Below are 18,993 nucleotides of genomic sequence, written 5' to 3' on the forward strand. Positions count from 1 at the left end.
TAAAGACTCATATGTTCAGAAAAAGAGAGATATATAGTAAAGAGAGATTCAAAGACAAAGAAAATTTTAAATGATTTACAGTGTGTTGAAAATAATATGCAGACTAAAAGTTAAATTTCTTAAAGTAAAAAAAAAAGTAATAAAAAGAGAAGTTGTGTGTGGTAGTACATGCCTTTAATCCCAACACTGGGGAGGCAGAGGGAGATTGACCTCTGTGACTTCAAGGTGTGGTAGCACAGGCCTTTAATCCCAGTGCCTAGAAGGCAGAAACAAACAGAACTCTGTGAGTTCAAGGTGTAGTAGCAAACACCTTTAATCCCAATGCCTGTGAGGCAGAGACTGGCGGATCTCTGTGAGTTCAAGGAGAGCCTGGTCTACAGAGTTATTCCAGGTCTTGGGTCAGCATTTTCCATTTTTATGTGCCTTCCCCTTCCACTACAGGGCTAGTTACCATTGCAATGACCTCAATTCTATTAAGTCTACAGAGTATTACTTACTATTCCGCAGGTGTGATAAAATACCGTGAGCAAAAGTAACATACAGGAAGAGTTTATTTTGGCTTGCAGTTACAGAGGGAGAGTCCTCAACAGGAGATGACCAGAGCAGAAGGTTGAGCTACCACGTCTGGATTACACATAGGAAACACAGAGCAAGAACTGGAAGTGGGATGGGCTGCTGACTCTCAAAGTCAACTGTTAGTGATACACTTCTTCCAGAAAAGATTCAATACTAAAAGTTCCATAACTCCTCAAACAGAACCACCAACTGGGAACCAAGTGCTTAAAGGGGGAATACCATCACCATGCATCCAGATGTTCTTATCAGCAGTACTTCCTTTCTTGAGGTAGATTCCTTGAAATGTTAAAATTCCTGTGTATGGGAATAATAAAAGGACTTTTTTTTTTCTAATGTGATTTGTCTTACAGATGTTCTGTATGTGTTTCCAAGCATCATGTATGCACTCTACATTGTTGGTTGGTATGGTCCACACCACATGTCTCAGGTCCTTTTGGATTCATGTTTGTTCAAATCCATTGTTCCTATTTTGATGTGCTCCCATCTGCTGTACTTGTGGTAAGTATGAATATGCTTGTGATCACCTTATCCCAGTCTATATGTCTCTAGAGCTAAGAAATATCGTATTCTGTTTTGAACCCCTTCAGCCACTCTGTCATTATTTCAAGTAACTATTGATAGGTAAGGCATACTACAGATATTTTATTTTTTACTGACAGTTTTATAATTTTTATTCTTTTCTTCCAGTTATACCACTTTCTTTGTGAAATACTATATTCATGAAATAGTATGCTTCAATTCTTCTGTCTTTATATATTTTGCATATCTACTAGAGTGCTTGTATCTTTGGGTAAAGATGGATAAAGTAAGAAAATAGGGGTTAGAATACATGTTTGCAGGCTGTGAACATAGTTTTACTCATCATTTTTGTTATACTAGCCATGACACTGTTCAATGTATGGATCAGTCTTTGGCATTGTGTGTCTATTCCACTGTCGTGCTCTGCATGTTGTAGTTCTAGGTGTTAAGACCATGCTTTCACACCACTTTCCCACACTTATGCTAATATGGCCTTTCCTATGCTTTGAAATCCCTTTTCTTCATTTTTGTTACTTTTTTATTTTTGAAACTTAGTTTATTCAAATAATGGTGTATTTTTTAAACATTATGTCCACCTAAGATTGATAAAGATGATCTGGCATAGTGGCACATAACTGTAATACCAATATTCAGAAGGTTGAGGCAGGAAGATATTAAGTTTGAGGGCAGCCTGAGTTACATGATGAGAATCAGTCTAAAAAAGCAAAACCAAAACAAAGATGCTTACAGGCATTGGAGGAAAAGTTAAGCAGATGTACTAGTAACTACAATCTCATTATCACCCATGATTTTGTTTAATATTATTTAGGCTAAGCTGTGACAAGTTAGAGGACATCTACAAATACTTGGTGCTTTCTTTTTCAAATAGAAGTTCACACATGGGCACACATAAGTGAGAAATGCAAAGTTAGTGACATATCCCATGAAGTGCAGTGGACACTCTGACAGCTGCAATTTATCAACATAAATTTTTTGCTTAGCTGCAAAGCTTTTTTTTGCCATTGGGAGATAGGGTATTTCTTAAATTGCCTTCTGCCTTCTTTAATAGTAATCTTAGTTTTTTACAATCCAGATATCTCAGAAAAAAAAAGACACCTTGGCACACAAAGAGAGAGAAATATTCAGATTACATGTATATCAGCAGGAGTATCCATCTCTTGATTTGAACTCTTTTCCCCTCTTGTCAGATGTGCCAATAGATTACTTTGCAAGAAAATAGGAAGAGAAGAGGACTCTAAGTGGTAAACAAGCCTAGGTGTCATTTTTACCTTCCTTTAAATCAATGGAAAGGCCTAACTGTTGCTATCTTTGTGCTGGTTTTTAACAGCATTAAGTAGGGAGAATCCTCTTATTGCTAGTCTCACACCAACAAATTGCTTGAAAGTGCATGTATTTAACACTTCCCCAAAGCTCTTACCACCATATATATACTTGTCTCTTTAAGCTATTCTGGGCAGTTTAAGCACTGTTTCCCTAATTCAAAAGTAGCATCAATTTGCATTTTAGGTATAGTTAAGATATGCTGGCACACAGTTTTTAAATATTCACGGAAATCTAATTTGGGGGATACAGTCAAATTCCAGTGGAAGTTTCTAATAAAGTAGATTAGTTGAAACCTGGGCTCAGATCCCCTTTATGTTAAAGCCCAAGGTTACTTTAATGCAACCAGCTACCCTCCCTGAAATTACCTGCCCACACATCTTATTTTTAGAAAGCCATTTTTAAGACTGCTATTCATAATGCCAGAATCCTGAGATATTTTCTTCTACTATAAGAGATTTTGGGTTAGTGCTTATAGAACTGACTCATTAAAAATGAATAATTTGCACTTTTGATAAGCTCCCTGCTATTAGACTTTGGGTAGTCTCCCACTAGCCAAAGACTGGTGACAAGACCAACGTTGTCTATAATCTCTCCTTACAGTTGCAAACGTATCTGTCAGTAAATGAGAAGTGGTCATTAGCAGTAGTAAACAGACCGTCAGGATGGCCATCTCTGCTGTAGATGCCTATTTCCCCACACCAGGACACGTGGAGAATTAATGCGGCAAATTACACTTATTTTCTAAGCAACTGACCTGAAAAAAAGTGATACTAATTTGTGTTTCGTAATAGAATGGAAGTGACCCAATGCTGCTGCACTGGAAGGTAGAGAGGAGAAAAAAGCCACTAAGACCATCTGAAATTTGAAGTAGATCTTCCAAAGTAACATTCTATACAACAGTTCACCTCTTTCTCATAGCAGCTATAAGAAGTGTGAAGAAAATGTTATTATCACTCTGTCATAGACAAGGCAACTGAGGCAGAGAAAGTCTAAGTGATTTACTATTGGCTAGGAGCCAATTGTGAATCTGTGTCCAGAATTCAGGCCGTCTCAATAAAGCAACATTTAGTACTCAGTGTCTATTACCTATAAACCACTGCAGTGCAACTTTATCAAAGTGTTACGGTAGTGGAAAAGACCACATACATTACACTGTCATGTGGGCTTCCAAAGAAAATGATGCACAAAAGAACAGGAAAAAAATCAGGAGATTATTATCTGTTTGGAGCTAGGATATCTCCATTATATTCATTCCCCATCATAAGGTCTTTTTTCTTTCCTATCTAGAACTGGTATTTGAAGATAAAAGAATATTGGCTTTCTGTCCTTTACAGTCCTTTACCAATTTCTATCTTTTAACCTTTCTCTCAGACACAGCTGGAATACCTACCAGGTTTCTTAACCACCTTCTTCCTGTGTTAGGAGTCTCTTTGTCCTTTCACTCTAAGCCTTGCTACCCACAGTGTGTCAGTTACCAGAAGCTCCAGCATCTGAGGGAGCCTGCTAGGAAGGCAAGGTCCCAAGTTTCATCCCACCTTCCACACCAGAATCTGCATTAAGATGTGAGAACTATTGGGCTATGCCATTGCTTCATGAATTAACCCCCCATTCTGCACCATTGGTCTCCTTACAGGCTTTCTCCTTCCTTTCTCTCTTTAAACAATCCAGGTCCACTGTTAGGAAACAAGTGAGAAAACACACTTACTCTTTCAATGACTAGTATCTTTTAGCTCGACTCAGGTCATCATACTTTTGTTTCCCTGTTTACAATGATTTTGAAATTAATGCTGTGTCCCTGTTATCTTTACTCTTTATTCATGTGTTTCTTAAAACTGTGAAACTCACTGTCCATGCCAAAGTAATTGGAGCATATAGATAGTATGTACACACATATGTGCATGCATGTATGTGTGTGCATGTCTGTTGTGTGTGCATGCATATGTGTGTGCATGTGTATGTGTGTATGTTTGTGTATATGTGCGTGCATATATGTGTGTATGTGTGTGTATGCAGACTCTCACTCATAGGTGTAGATACAAATAGTTTACTTTGGTGAGGATGGATCAGTGTTGGAGACTTCCATGGTTTGACCATTTCTGGGTGTCCACTCTCATCACATAGCCACTCAAGGTCAATCACATGTGTCTGTTCCTGCTTAGCGGCTGGGTTAATCTGTACAAGGCCAATGAATGGAGTGCCTGCTAGGCATTACACTTAACTCAGAATATAGAATCGCCAGAAAAGTACACAGTCACAGAATTCCTGACAAGGACAGTACCTAAAGCCTTCCGTCAAATCAATGTCAGAATGATGAGTCCATGTATAGCAGCATATTAAATATGAAGAAAAGGACCAAACAGTCAATGGAAGCCAAGGAACACCTCACCATCCAGTGTCACAAATAAGACTTGACAGTGAGGAGCCAGAATACAAAACAGAACCAGATCCTTCTCTTCATCCAATGACTTTCTGAAGGTTATGTTGTAATAGCAAGGCATGAGAACTGTGATGGTCTGAAATTCACTGGGCATCAGAGTCCACTTAGCACTGTGAAATTTGAACAACCCGCTCACTTGCAACTGGTTGTTGTGCTTTTCATCAGATCTGCCTATTATGAAGAAAAATGGTGAGTATAAAGAGAAGAACCACGGCGAAAATGGGGGTGTACCAAAAGGTCAATGTGCTCTTCAGCCTACTTCTGACAGATCACCTAGCAGCCACACAATCTGTTTACCTGATGCATCCAGAAAGAACTGTCACACTTCACCTTTGGAAATGGGCCATTACTCCTGGTGACAGATTATGAATTGTGGAATATGGCCAGCACCTGGCCAGGCAAGGAAGAGTTCATAAATCAAACTAAAAAAGAAATACCTGACTGACATTGTGAGTTCTTCACGGGCACTGTAAAAGACATGTAAGGGGGGATCGGTTTCGTCCCTGTGGGGAAATGTTTACTGATGTGCTGGACATGGCGTGAGGGCTGCTGGCTTTCAAAGTAGCCTTAAGGATCTGCAGCTTCTCCTTCTTTTTCTTTAATTTGGATTCAATTTAGTTTTGTTTTCCCACAGTTATCTGAGGTTTCTAATGAAAGTGAGGTGAAATGAATGATCTCAAGAAAAAGCCTAAGTGGTTGATTCTCTGAAGTTGGTTTATTGTACAAATAATCCAGGAAACAGCTATAAGTTGGCAGATACTACTGCACAAATTGCTAAATGGGTAGGAATCAGTGAAAATAAGCATTAAGGAGCATGCGAAACTACCCAGAAAAAGTGTCAACTAAAATAAAATATTGACAGAAAAATATCCACATGACAAATAATCAAAACCTCTTAGAAGATGGGCTCTAAGTTTTTGTTTTGTGAGGTTGGAATGAAATACTTAAAAGTTATTTTTAAAATTATTATCTAAAAATACGTTCCAGTGTACGTGAAAGGCCAGAAAAAGGCTAACTTGTAGAGAGATAACGGCAATGAAGAAAAGATCGTTCTTCTCACAGTTCCATCCAGGTTGATTATTTACCTATTGCCAAGGAGCCGAGAGTTCTTTTCTGAGCTCCCCCACCCAACCTATATTCCGCAGAGTGGTCACTGTACCATTAGCCCCACCTTTTTTTAAAACCAGGAAAGCAGCGAAGCATCTATATATTTTTGTAAGGATTAATAAGGCTAAATAAATATATAAATCATTATTGTGGTGATTATTGCTATTATAAAACTATAATTTTCTTGTTAAAATAACTTTATAGTGATGTTTTGAATATAATATATGATATAGAAAATAGAGAAAACCTTTAAATAATAAAATATATGCCCAAAATTATTTTTCTGATAAAATTCCATTTTTAAATTCCATATCCTGTTGCAGGTCTTTCTGGAGACCTGATAAATCTATCTTCATCATTTTCAAATATGAAATACTACATTTTTCTTATTCATTTTGAATATTAATGACTTAGCTATCAAGCCAGGTCAAGTTCTCCTGTTCAGTGGCACAAAGCACTGTAAAATATTCTAGTGCATTTGTGACCCTCAATAGCATCTTTTTCCACTTGTGGCCAAAGGTATCCCCAGATTCTGAGTCCCACATCTTAGGCCAACAAGAACATCCTTGCAAGGGTTGCCTCTGATTATCTAGGTAAGAGTTAATAGTCTCCTGGCCCAGAGAGATGTTCTTAAGGACTACTGAAAGAAAAAGCAGCTCTGATGGGGATGGCCCGTTTCAACACCAATTACACCTCCCTTCTCTTGCCTCAGTCTCTCTTTCAAATTATTTCTTCAATGTGCAAATTTCTTGCTAAGACCATAAATCTCCCTCATGTGGTTTCTGACCTTCTGCATTCCTGCACCCAGACCCATATCTGTGTGGCCTATTCATCTGCAGGTACGCACCCCATCCAGCACATCTTAGGGGATGTTTCAGTCAGCCAACTATCATGCTCACTTTTCAGTCCTTAGTTATAATGCCCCATTCCATGAGATGTTTTTTAATGGTGCAGTTTATATTTGCTAAGATATTTTCTCTAGGTCTAATTGTTTTGTGCATTAACTTTCTTTTAAACCAGAGTTTTGGCATCTTATCCCCTCAGTAGTAATATCTATTCCAGTATGAAACACACTTGGACCAATTGTCTGGGCCAATTTTTGTATGTAGATTACGTCTACATGAAGTTAATAATACAAATAGGTTTTATTTTTATCACACCTTGCACAAGTTTAGTATCTGAAAATAAAACCAAAACATCTTTGCATTTAGTCTATAAAAATGATACACTGTTTGAGGAGGTTTATGTTATGAAGCCTTTAGGAGGTGCAGCCTCCTGGGCGGAGCAGGTACACTACTGGCTGGAGTCAGGGGGTTTGCGACCTCACCCCATTTCCTTTTTGGTCTTTCTTGCTTCTTGTTGGGGATAAAGGTATGATTATTCAGTGTCCTTCTCCTGGCTCCTACATCATTATGAGCTTTGACCATTTGGAACCAAAACACATAATAAACTCTCTTCCTTAAGTTGCTTTTGGTCATGGTATTCACACAACCACAGAAACCAAGGGAATATGAGAGTATACAACAAAACAAAACCTGTGATTCAACAGTACTATAGCTTGTTTACTAATAAATAAGCAATATTTATTACTGATTTCTCTATCTTAGAAGGACTTACTGTAGGTTAATTTTACAAATCATCTTTAGTCAGGAAGGAATCTGAATTCCTTCCCCTACATATAAAGAATGAGTTATAAAGTTGAGTTCTAAAAAGAAAAGCTTTGAGGTGTATGAGATGTGAAAGGGGATATATAATCAAGTTTACAGGAAGCTTAACTACTTTAAGTAATCAACAATACAATATAAATAAAAGATGTCAGAAGTTGGTATGTCAGAATTGTACAAAAGTAGTTGCATCATAATTTACTGTCCTGGAACTGCACAGGGAAGCTCACACAGAGAGACAGATACACGCTGCCTCTCAAACAGTGAACAGCTTTAGATGAGAAAGTTAGTGGAAATAGAGTATTGGCAGCACAATGGCTTTACTTATTCATTTTTCATATCTTACACAAACAGCAGAGAGGCGGAAAACACTCTCTAATCACATGCTATCTGTGCTAATACATAGTATTAATATCAAAATAGAGAAATCTATTTAAGATACCAGTAAGAACTACACGCCAGGCATGGTGCTGCATGCCTGTAATCCCAGCACTCAGGGGGAGGAGACAGGGCATTATGAATATGAGGTTCACATGGGTTCCACACCAAGTTCAAAGTCAGCCTGGGATACACAGTGAGACTCTATGTGAAAAAACACAAAGTGTTGGGGATATAGTTCAGTCAGAACTAGAGTGCTTGCCTAAGCATATTTTTCTTGATAAAAAATAAGATACATAAGAGGATGTAAATTTGACAGATAAGCAGGAACCAAAAGCTAAAAATGATAAAAATGACAAAACCCTGCTGTGAAAAGTTAAAAAATTCTTGCCAAATGAAAAGAGACAAATGTTCATGGGCTACAGGGTTCAATCTTGTTAGAAGATCACTGGGTCTGTATTATCTGATTTCAAAGCTTACAAAGCGACCGTAACTCAGACATGTGGTACAGGGATAGAGACAGGCATTTAGAACAGTGAATCACAACATAAAATACAGAAATAGACACAGACATAAGTAGATGACTGATTTCAACCAGGACGCTAAGAAGCCACCGGAACCATAGGCTAGTCACATTGAAAAAATACATATATCAAGCTTTGAATGTGCCATTTATAAAATCCAAATTGAAATATATCATGGATTTAAATGTAATAGAAAGACCTGTAAAACTTCTAGAGTGTAAGAAAATAAAAGACTTTCTTAGGTTAGACAAAGCATTCCTATATCAGAGAAAGAGCATGAGTTAAGAAAACAAATCACTCGAACTTCCTTAGGATGTTTGCTCCTTAAAAGAAAACAAAGCACATGAAAAGAATCCCAGACTGGGAAATGTGAAGAATCACTGCTTCAAAGGAGGGCATAGATGCAGACTATAGAAGGTGGAACTCAATAATCAGAAGGAACTTGCACTTCCAGCAACTAATGGAAATAGAGGCAGAGAACCACATTGGAACACTGGACTGAGCTTCCTAAGTCCAGTTGAGGAGTGAGAGGAGTGAGAATATGAGCAAAGAGGTCCTGATGGGGACATTTACTGAAACTGTTTACCTGAGCTAATAGGAGCTCACCAACTCCAGCCGGATAGGGAAGGATGGACACAGAATAACATCCAAGGAAGAGCCGAGGCTCCGCAAAAGATTCCATAGGAAACCAAAACATCCTGGCTGAGAATTACTGATTTGGTTAGGCCTTTCCTGGACAGGATGTACAGGAGACAAATAAATACTCAACCTGTAACAATCAATGACAAACTATTAAATGTAAGAGCCTCACAAAATTATGTAATACATAAAATTTTACTATGTTAAAAAGAACATTCATAATGTCCTCTAGTTTTGTAGAAGCCTTCAAATCTGAATCTGTGTTACTGAGGTCTCCCCATCCTTCAAGGTTATTTTGTCTGTTCAGGGTCTTCTGTGGTTTCACATATATATTTTCGAGTTCTCTTTCTATTTCTATGAAGAAAATTGCAGGAATTTTGATAGGAATTGTCCTTAATTCATAAGTTACCTTGCAGAAGATGAGTATTTTAACTGTATTAACTATTATTCCAATACGTGAACATGGGAGTCCTGCATTTTTCTGTTGTTTTCAATTTCTTTCATTAATGTTTTGCATTTATCAGGGTATAGGAATGGTTAAATTTATACTTAAGTATTTTACCTATTTTTGTAGTTGTAAATGAGATGGTAAATGATACATTTTGGGAGGGTAGCAATTGTTAACTTATAGATATGCTACTAATTTTTTCATATGTTGAATTTTTGTGTCTATGTTTTGAGATAGGGATTTAAGTAGCCCCATCTGGCTTGGTTCTGAATTTGTAGATCAGGCTGGGTTTGATCTCACAACAATTCTCTGCCATGGCCTCCTAGGTATTCAGATAGCAGTCAAGTAATATAATCTTTATACATTTTTATATGACTGCATCATATGTAGACAGAACAGTTTAACTCCTCCCCTTCTAACTGTGATGTCATTTATTTATTTCATATGCCCAGTTGTGCTGAGTAAGATTTCTAGCACCTTGTTGGATGGAAGTTGATCCCTTGTTCTTTCCAGAGAAAACGGCCTTCTGTATATATCCAGATGATAATATGGGTCTCACTCTTCGTTTCTTAATGTGATGTATTTGTACTGATTCTCATATGAATCTTTTTGGGCCAGGAATGATTTCCATTTTATCATGAAGACTGATTCTCTTAAAGTGTTGTTGAATATGTTTTTGAGTTTTGTTGAAGATTTCTGAATCCATGGGTCCTGACTAATAATTTTCTTCATTTGGACAGTAATTGAGTGTACATGCTATCAAGGTTTTACAGCTTTATTTCTTCCATTTTGACAAGGATTAAAAACAAAAATAAAATTATTACTTTCTACAATTGTGTGTTTCAAAAATTATCAAAATAATTCAAAGATACTGTGAAGCAAAATAAACATATACCTATGTGCACCGTGTTAGATGAGAAACTGCAATGAAACATGCAATCCATAGAGTTCAGTAACTCTGAGAAGAGTTTGCTTACACAAGTGAAAGACGAATAATAAATTCAAATTAGGAATTTATGGACCATTTTTAGCCAAAACATGATGCTTTCTGATAACAACTGTATGATAATTTTGTTAACAATGACACTGTTCTTCATTAGACTGACAAAGAAAATTCATTTTTGATCAATCAGTCATCAATCAATTAACATCCATATCATGATCCAGCTGTTTTCTTCTGGACATATGGTCTTACTCATGGTTTATATGGTGTCTGCGGTAATTTGTATTCCCACAACAGTGTATTGATGATATTACTTTATTATAATATTACATTATTTGCCACCCTCACTAGCCAAACCTAGTTGTCTAAGAAATGAATGGATAAAGAAAATGTGTACATACATGTAATGAGAACTTATTCAACAATAAAGAAGTATGAAATCATGACATCTGAAGAAAATGAATGGAGTTATAGCTCCTTATGCTAAGGGTGATTCAGAAATACAGGTATTATGTATTTTGTCTTGTGGTCTTCCTCTTTTCTTCCTTTCCTGCTCCATCTTCTCTTTCTTTTCATACACACACACACACACACACACACACACACACACACAATTTCTGCATCTACATGAAAGCATGCAGGAGCATTGACTGGAAACTCAGAGGAAAGGAGGAGTTATAGAGTTATAAGGGGCATGAAAGGGGAATACGAGGGTAGAATACATGTGACGTGAGAACAGGAGGAACTAACTGGAGGAAAGAAGGAGGTAGGTGGGGAGGCCAGGAGATGAATAGGACTGTAATGACATCTATGAATGACAAATGACACACTGAAACTTTCTAGAATGTCTAGAAAAGTAATGAAAAATTACAAAAGCAGGCATATTATCAACACATATGCTGTATTGGAACTAGTTAAATGTCATGGTTAGCTCTGTATAACACAATTCTCTGTGCATAGTAAATCAGTTAGAGTTACATTTGAGATAAGGTAATAATTTTAAAGATACAGGAAAATATTTTCAAGTAGAAAAAGTAACTGTGGAAAAAATGTTCATTACTGTCACCTTTTTGGCTAAAAACACACATATAGAGAAGTGCAAAAAGACAGAAAATATTTTAAGGGGACAAATTCTGTAATTCTAGAAATAGTTATCCATAAAGGTTTGATTGCAATGAGACTTTAACCTTTTTCTGTTTTAGTTACTTATTTTATTTAAGGGTAGTGAGAAGTCAATAGAAACAAAGTAAAGCATTTCATTCTGATGTAGCAACTACTGATGTAAATTTAAACAGTTACCTTAGACTGCTTCTAGCCCTTATAAGAAAGAACTACAAAGACACAAGAAAAAGTTTCTATACTTTTATTTAAATATATTATTTTAAATTTTATATATATGCCAAGAAGGTCATATTTCAATTAAACTCTTACCAACTCATTCAATCATTGCCATGATAAATTTTTTTAATGATGTGCAAAAACATTCTTGAAGAATTCTTTTCAGAATCCTCAAAGCATTATTAAAACTCAGAGTTGGAATGGCACATGAAATATAACCAAAACCTAGGACAGCATTTCCCCTTTCTATCATAAAATAAGTAATGTCAGCTTACACAAACACAGCCTAGAAAGCAACTGAGAAGTTTTCATGATGTCTCTTGATAAATGATACCATTGCCAACCTCAACAATTTTTTAAGGCATCTTAAAATGGCAATTTGTTTGCCTGTTTCCAAACAAATAGTTCCACTTATGCAAAAGCACAGCCTTCAGTCTGTGGTAGGAAATTTGCTTTTTGCTTGAATTTTGTCTGTTCCAGAGGGGCAACCATCCCAAGCCATCTGCCTTTGACATCCAAGGTCAGTGTTACTCTAGCTTCTATGTCTCTAGCACTACCCAGGATGCTCTTTGTTCTATTAAAATGAATTTAAAAGACTTGCCTGGGGATACCCATCCATCCACAAGTTGGTTTGATTAATTCACTAGTAAGTACCCAGCAGAACATGTAAACTCAGTTTGAATAGCAGGTTTCTCAATGGGTTGCCTTCCTGTGAAGCTAAGTACTAAGTGTACGCTATGTTAAATGTACAGTCCACTTTAGGTAGCAGATGAAAAACACCTCCATCACACTTGACATTTCACAGTTGGTAAGAATTGATGGGATTAGTTCTATCAATTACCCATTACTGAGCTCCGAAACAAGGCTTTAGAACTATAGAAAATTTGGCTCCTTTGCAGGAAACAAGATTTTGATGGTAAGAATAAGAATGGCCCATAGGCTCATATGTTTGGATATTTGGTCCCTAGTTAGTGGAATTCTTTTGGGAAGAATTAGGAGGTATGGACTTGTTGGGGGTGTGTGTGTAAATGGGTGTGAGATCTGAGGTTAAAAAAGCATATACCAAATAAATGGGCTAAGAAAAAATCAGAGAAACGTCACCCTTCACAATAGCCACAAATAACATAAAATATCTAGGAGTAACTCTAACCAAACAAATGAAAGACCTGTATGACAAGAACTTTAAGTATTTGAAGAAAGAAATTGAAGAAAACACCAGAAAATGGAAATATCTCCCATGCTCTTGGGTAGGTAGAATTAACATAGTAAAAATTGCAGTCTTAGAAAAAGCAACCTACAAATTCAATGCAATGCTCATCAGAATCCCAGCAAAATTCTTCACAGATCTTGAAAGAAAAATACATAATTTGATATGGAAAAACAAAACACCCAAGATAGGCAAAACAATCCTGTACAATAAAGGAACTTCTGGAGGTAACACAATCCCTGACTTCAAACTCTACTACAGAGTTCCAGTACTGGAAACAGCCTGGTATTGGCATAAAAACAGACAGGAGGACCAATGGAATTGAATCAAAGATCTGGATTTCCATTCACACACCTACAAACACCTGATTTTTGACAAAGAAGCAAAAAATATAAAATGAAAAGAAAGCATATTTAACAAATGGTGCTGTCATAACTGGATATCAACGTGTAGAAGAATGGAAACAGATCCATATCTATAAGTATGTACAAAACTCAAATCCAAATGGATCAAAGACTTCAACATAAAACCAACCACACTGAACCTCACAGAAGAGAAATTGGGAAGTAAACTTGAATGCATTGGCACAGCAGACCATTTCCTAAATATAACCCCAGTAGCACAGACACTGAGAGAAACAATTAATAAATGGGACCTCCTGAAACTGAGAAGCTTCTCTAAAGTAAAGAACTTGTTCAACAAGACAAAATGGCAGCCTACAGAATGGGAAAAGATCTTCACCAATTCCACATCAGAAAGAGGGCTGGTCTCCAAATTATACAAAGAACTCAAGAAATAGGTCATCAAAAGAACAAATAATCCAATAAAAAATGGGGTACAGACCTAAACAGAGAACTCCCAACAGATGAACCTAGAATGGCTGAAAGACACTTAAGGAAATGCTCAACATCCTTAACCATCAGAGAAATACAAATCCAAACAACTCTGAGATTCCATCTTATACATGCAAGAATGGTCAAGATCAAAAACACTGATGGCAGCTTATGTTGGAGAGGATGTGGGATAAAAGGAACACTCCTCCATTGCTGGTGGGAATATAAACTGGTACAGCCACTTTGGAAATCAGTATGGCAATTTCTCATAAAATTAGGAAACAATTTACCTCAAGACCCAGCAATATCAGTTTTGGGTTTATACCAAAAGGATGCTCAATCATACCACAAGGACATGTGCTCAACTAAGTTTACAGTAGCGCTGCTTGTCACAGTCAGAACATGGAAATAACCTAAATGCCCCTTGACCAAAAAATGGATAAGAAAAATGTGGTACACTTACACAATGGAGTACTACACAGCAGAAAAAAATTGACATCTTGAAATTTGTGGGCAAATGGATAAATCTAGAAAATATTATATTAAGTGAGGTAACCCAGACCCAGATAGATAAGTATCATATATACTCAGTCATAAGTTGCTTTTAGATATAAAGCAAAAAAATTAGCCTACAATTCATAACCCCAGAGAACTTAGATACCAATGATAATCCTAAGAGAGACATAAATGAATCTAATCTGCATGGCAAGTAGAAAAAGACAAGATTTCTGAATAAACTGGGAGCATGGGGGCCATGGGAGAGAGAAGAGAAGGAAGGGAAGGGAGCTAAGAAAAATATATAGCTCAATAAAAACAATAAAAAGAAACTTCCAGTCACCAAACAGAAAAAGGACTGCTAGACTGACCAAATCAGAATAGCTGCATCTACTGTCATCTTCAATTTTCTTCATCAATGGCCTAGAATTTTCTGTGTCTGTCCTTTGATCTCTGTGGTTAAATTATTCCTTAGTACTTTATTTTTGGATGATATTGCAGATCCTACTTCATGTTCTGGCTTTGTGGGAGCCTAGCCAGTTTGGATGTTCACCTTCCTAGACCAGGATGGAGCAGGGTGGACTTTGGACTTTCCACAGGGCAGGGAACCCTGACTGCCCTTCAGACTGGAGAGGGAGGGGGAGAGGAGTGGGGGAAGGGAGAGAGGAGAGGGAGGAGGAGGGGAAAAGGGAGACGGGGAGGGAAATGGGAGGCGGGGAGGAGGCGGAAATTTTTTTTCAATAAAAAATTATATTAAAAAAATTGGATTATTTTTTCATGTGGCTTGTTTTTAAATGTATAGAAACTCTACTCAATTTTCTGTTTTCTTTTGATTCCGTGACATCACTGAATTTGTTTCCTGGATTACAAAAAGCTTCTGATGGAGGTTTTCAAAATTCTTCTCCATGACACAATACTTGTAAACAAACCTCAAAAAGTGCACACCAGGCACAGTGTCGGTCTTCAACCTGTGGACCGGGATGCAAGAGCTTAACTACTACTTTTTCAGCTCCATGCCTGTCACTAAGCTTCCTGACCTGATCATGGACTCACCCTCTGAAACTGTAAGCAACTTCCAATTGAATGCTTTCTTTTATAAGTTGTCTTGGTCATGGTGTCTCTTCACCATGAAAATAACAAGGACAAATATTTTCAACATTTCATTATCATACAAATACAATTCTAGTCAGATAGGAAATAGGAAAAAGCATCCATAATATTATTACTTAAATAAATTTTCCAATACTTATTTTTCATGCATATAGTTAATTTTTTTGGTACATTCAACTGCAACAACATACTTTTATATCTGTTTCTTATTTGTTTGTTTTTTTAGGTCTATATTAAATTAAAAAATTGCTGAGAAGCTTTCTTCTTGAGTGTGGTGATGTACCCTTTCCTGGGCTTGTGGGTGGGGTCAGGGAGTTGCTATACATTTGAACACTCCATTCCTGATTCTGTTATCATGTGACTGAGTCAAATTTTCAGGTCAGAATCTACTCCATAGTAAGACTGACATGCTTAAAGCTTCAAGGCTATGCCAGACAATAGAAAATTACTCAATCTTGCCTGTCTTTTGATGTCTAATTCTGTTTTCTTGGATTTCCCCTTTTCAGCTTCCAGAATATTGCTTTCTCTCCTTTCATAGGAAGTAGAGTTTTCTCACAGAATGCACAACACAAAGCAAAGTGAATTCTAAAGCAAGCTGCAGTTGGTAAGTGAGAAAGATGCTAACCCATGTCCACTAGCTGTTACAGTTAAACAACTCTTAGGAAGATCCTGATAGCTGGTGAGCTATGCAGAGGTGTCATATATGGGAACTCTTGGTCTTGTGATTTTTGTTTAAGTTTTCAATCAACTTATGATTTTTCTTCTTCTCCTCTTCTTCTACCTTCTCTAGTTTTTTGACTGCATAGTAAGTCTGTAAGTTTAAGTTCTCACTGTATCTTTACTTCACTTGACATCCTATGTTTACCATCTTACTCTGTTTTTCTCTTCTTGAGAAAAACTTTACTCAGAAAGGGGCTGGAAGATTGCTAAGTTGGTAAAATGCCCAATATGCAAGTCTTAGGATTTGAGGGCAAGTTCCAGCAGCCATGTAAAACTGCCAGCACAGTGGCCCAAGTGTGTAACCCCAGTGCTGGGAGGAAGAGAGAGAGTTAGCTGGTCTAGCCGAATAGGTGAGTTCTGGGCCACAGTGAGAGACCATGTCTGAAAAACAAGGTGAATGACTTCTGAAGAACATCTGCTGCGGGCTTCTGACCACCATACATATAGGTATATATCTGCATTTGTGCCCACAAAAACACATGTTCACCTACAGAAAAGCTGGGCCTCCCCCAGAGAGAGAGAGAGGGAGAGAGAGAGAGAGAGAGAGAGAGAGAGAGAGAGAGAGAGAGAGAGATACAATGTGGTAAACAACACTCTCCAGCAACTGTCTCCCAATGTAAACATTCACTTATACAACTAATATACTTTTTAGCATAAATTTCTCATTTTTATCATGAATCTGCCATTGCATAATAAAGAAGTTAATAATAAACAGCTTTATTCATGTCTTTCTAGGATGTAGGCTTCTAGTATCATTTCGCTTCAAGTGGATCTCTTATGGACTTCACACAATTCCTTTAATCTAATCTTTTATTTTTAAATTAGTTTGTCTTATCCATGTGTTTGTTTTTTGTTGGAAGAAAATATACAATATATATCTTTTAATACAAAAATATCTACCACCATCTAGATTGGAACTTCCTAAACTTTTGTGGGAGTTCGATTCAGTTAGCCAATGGTATTTGGGAGTGACTTGCCATGGGTGTGGTTTTCTCTAGAGACTTAATGGGATAAAATGGAGGATAAGGTCAAGGGCAAGCCTTGAGGTTTGGTCCTTATTGCCCTTGGGAGAGGGACGAGACAGGAGCAGCTGGATCAAGCTCCCAAACATTAAATAGTCCTATATTTATTAATATTGAAAATCCATTCCAATTCCCAGAGTTGGACACAAGGACTAGTTTTCTGACTTGAATGGAAATTTCAGGAACAGACTGTCTAGCCCAGGAAACAGTCAGAAGTCAGTGGTGAAAAATCTGGGGCAGGAGTCTTCCTCGATCCGAAGAAGCAAAAGTCTTCAGTTGCTACATCCCTCTGTAATGAGCACCTGCTGTTTCTGAACTTGGCATAGACTAATTGAACAGACAAAGTTCTGGTCAATAAGAAATAAACACAGTCCCTTCCTTTTCAGCCACCTTGCCATTACTACCCATCAATGCAGAGGTTGTTCCCATTTGGAACGGGATTTTAACGGCCCCATTTGCTTTTCTCAGATCAATGTGATGGCTCCAAACAGCAATCAAGGAATAATTCAAAGGAGTTAACGTTCAAAGGGGCACAGACAACACAGGCGCCTGAAAAAGAACTGCATTCAGGGTTAGAGTTTCCACGTCTTCATCTTTCATTACTGGCTCTTACTATCTCTGCTTCCTTTCCAAAGGCATCTTTATTTGCTTTACAGATTGTTAGCCTTCTAAATATCTGTTGATAGTCCTATTTCAAAACGCTTAACACATCTTTTAAAGAATAAGGCTGAAGTCACTGTAATTTTATTTCTAGGGCAGGTTTGAGTAGATATCCTTTTAAAGGAGCAACTGGGGTCTCTTGGCCTTTTCCTGACAAGAGGGAAACAACTTTTCATTAAGTATTCTAAATGTGGCATGGCAAAGACATGCAAATAGGTTTTTTAAAAAGATATTATTAAAGTAGAAAAGAGTTGTATAAGTTTACAGTGAGGTATGCTTAGAGGCCAATTCATTTAGGGATATATTATGCTTCAGAATTCCACTGGACAAAACTATCACCAATTGGTAAAATTCCAGTGCTACACGAGGGGAGAGTTGTGCAAAATGTATGTGGAAAAAGAGAGGGAGAGGGAAAGTGAATGGGAGAAGATATAAATGAATAGAAGAAAGAGGAACAACCCAGGGGAGGGTCTCTCTCCTTCCCTCTTTACGTGGAGAACGAACTCTGAAAGGTTATGGGATGGGTTTAGTGGATGATCATCTTTAGTAGTGTTCAGATGCTGGGCTAATTTGGTCACAAAACATCAACTAATGATAGTGTTTTCTGAAATAGTTATATGGGTGAAGTTCTACATAATATTACACAAAGGATTATGATAGGAAGACAAAAACAACAGTAGTGGTGGAAATAGAAAAATCATTGATAGCCGCTGAATAAAACATTAAAAAGTTAAGTCCACAATTTCTTTATTCTCCTTTTAAATGGTTTTATCAATAACAAGTAGGGGAGACTATGGAATTTCTTACTATTTCTGGACCCTGATTATGACTATCGATTTTTCTGGAAAAGCTTTCAAATAAATTCTTTAAAGGAACTGAGCAGGAAGGAGCTCAGGAAAGGGGTACATGTGGGTGAGTGTATAGCTGAGAAGGAGCAAAGTAGAAAAATCACCCAATTCTTTATTCATCTTCCTAGGATGAAATCAACATTGCAACTCACAGGTTCAGAGCCCAGGTATCCAAGGACCT

The 18,993-nt window shown here is 37.2% G+C and overlaps 1 protein-coding gene across 5 annotated transcripts in view; it reads right to left on the reverse strand.

Moving 5' to 3' along the window:
* Positions 1 to 18,993, reverse strand: part of Tpk1 (thiamin pyrophosphokinase 1) — a 337,026-nt gene that overhangs the window by 19,275 nt on the left and 298,758 nt on the right. For 2 of the 5 annotated variants that reach the window (XM_050164430.1, XM_050164431.1), the window contains one exon: positions 105 to 256. The exons of 2 other annotated variants lie outside the window; for them this stretch is intronic. In XM_050164430.1, the coding sequence (XP_050020387.1) occupies positions 120 to 256 (137 nt within the window). In that variant the 3' untranslated portion in view covers positions 105 to 119. Of the gene's footprint in view, positions 1 to 99; positions 257 to 18,993 lie in introns of those variants that run through there. One more of the 5 variants, XM_050164433.1, reaches the window with a different exon arrangement.

Source organism: Alexandromys fortis, unplaced genomic scaffold (assembly GCF_014885135.2).
Source record: "Alexandromys fortis isolate MF-2015 unplaced genomic scaffold, M_Fortis_MF-2015_v1.1 scaffold_133, whole genome shotgun sequence".
Lineage (NCBI taxonomy): Eukaryota > Metazoa > Chordata > Mammalia > Rodentia > Cricetidae > Alexandromys > Alexandromys fortis.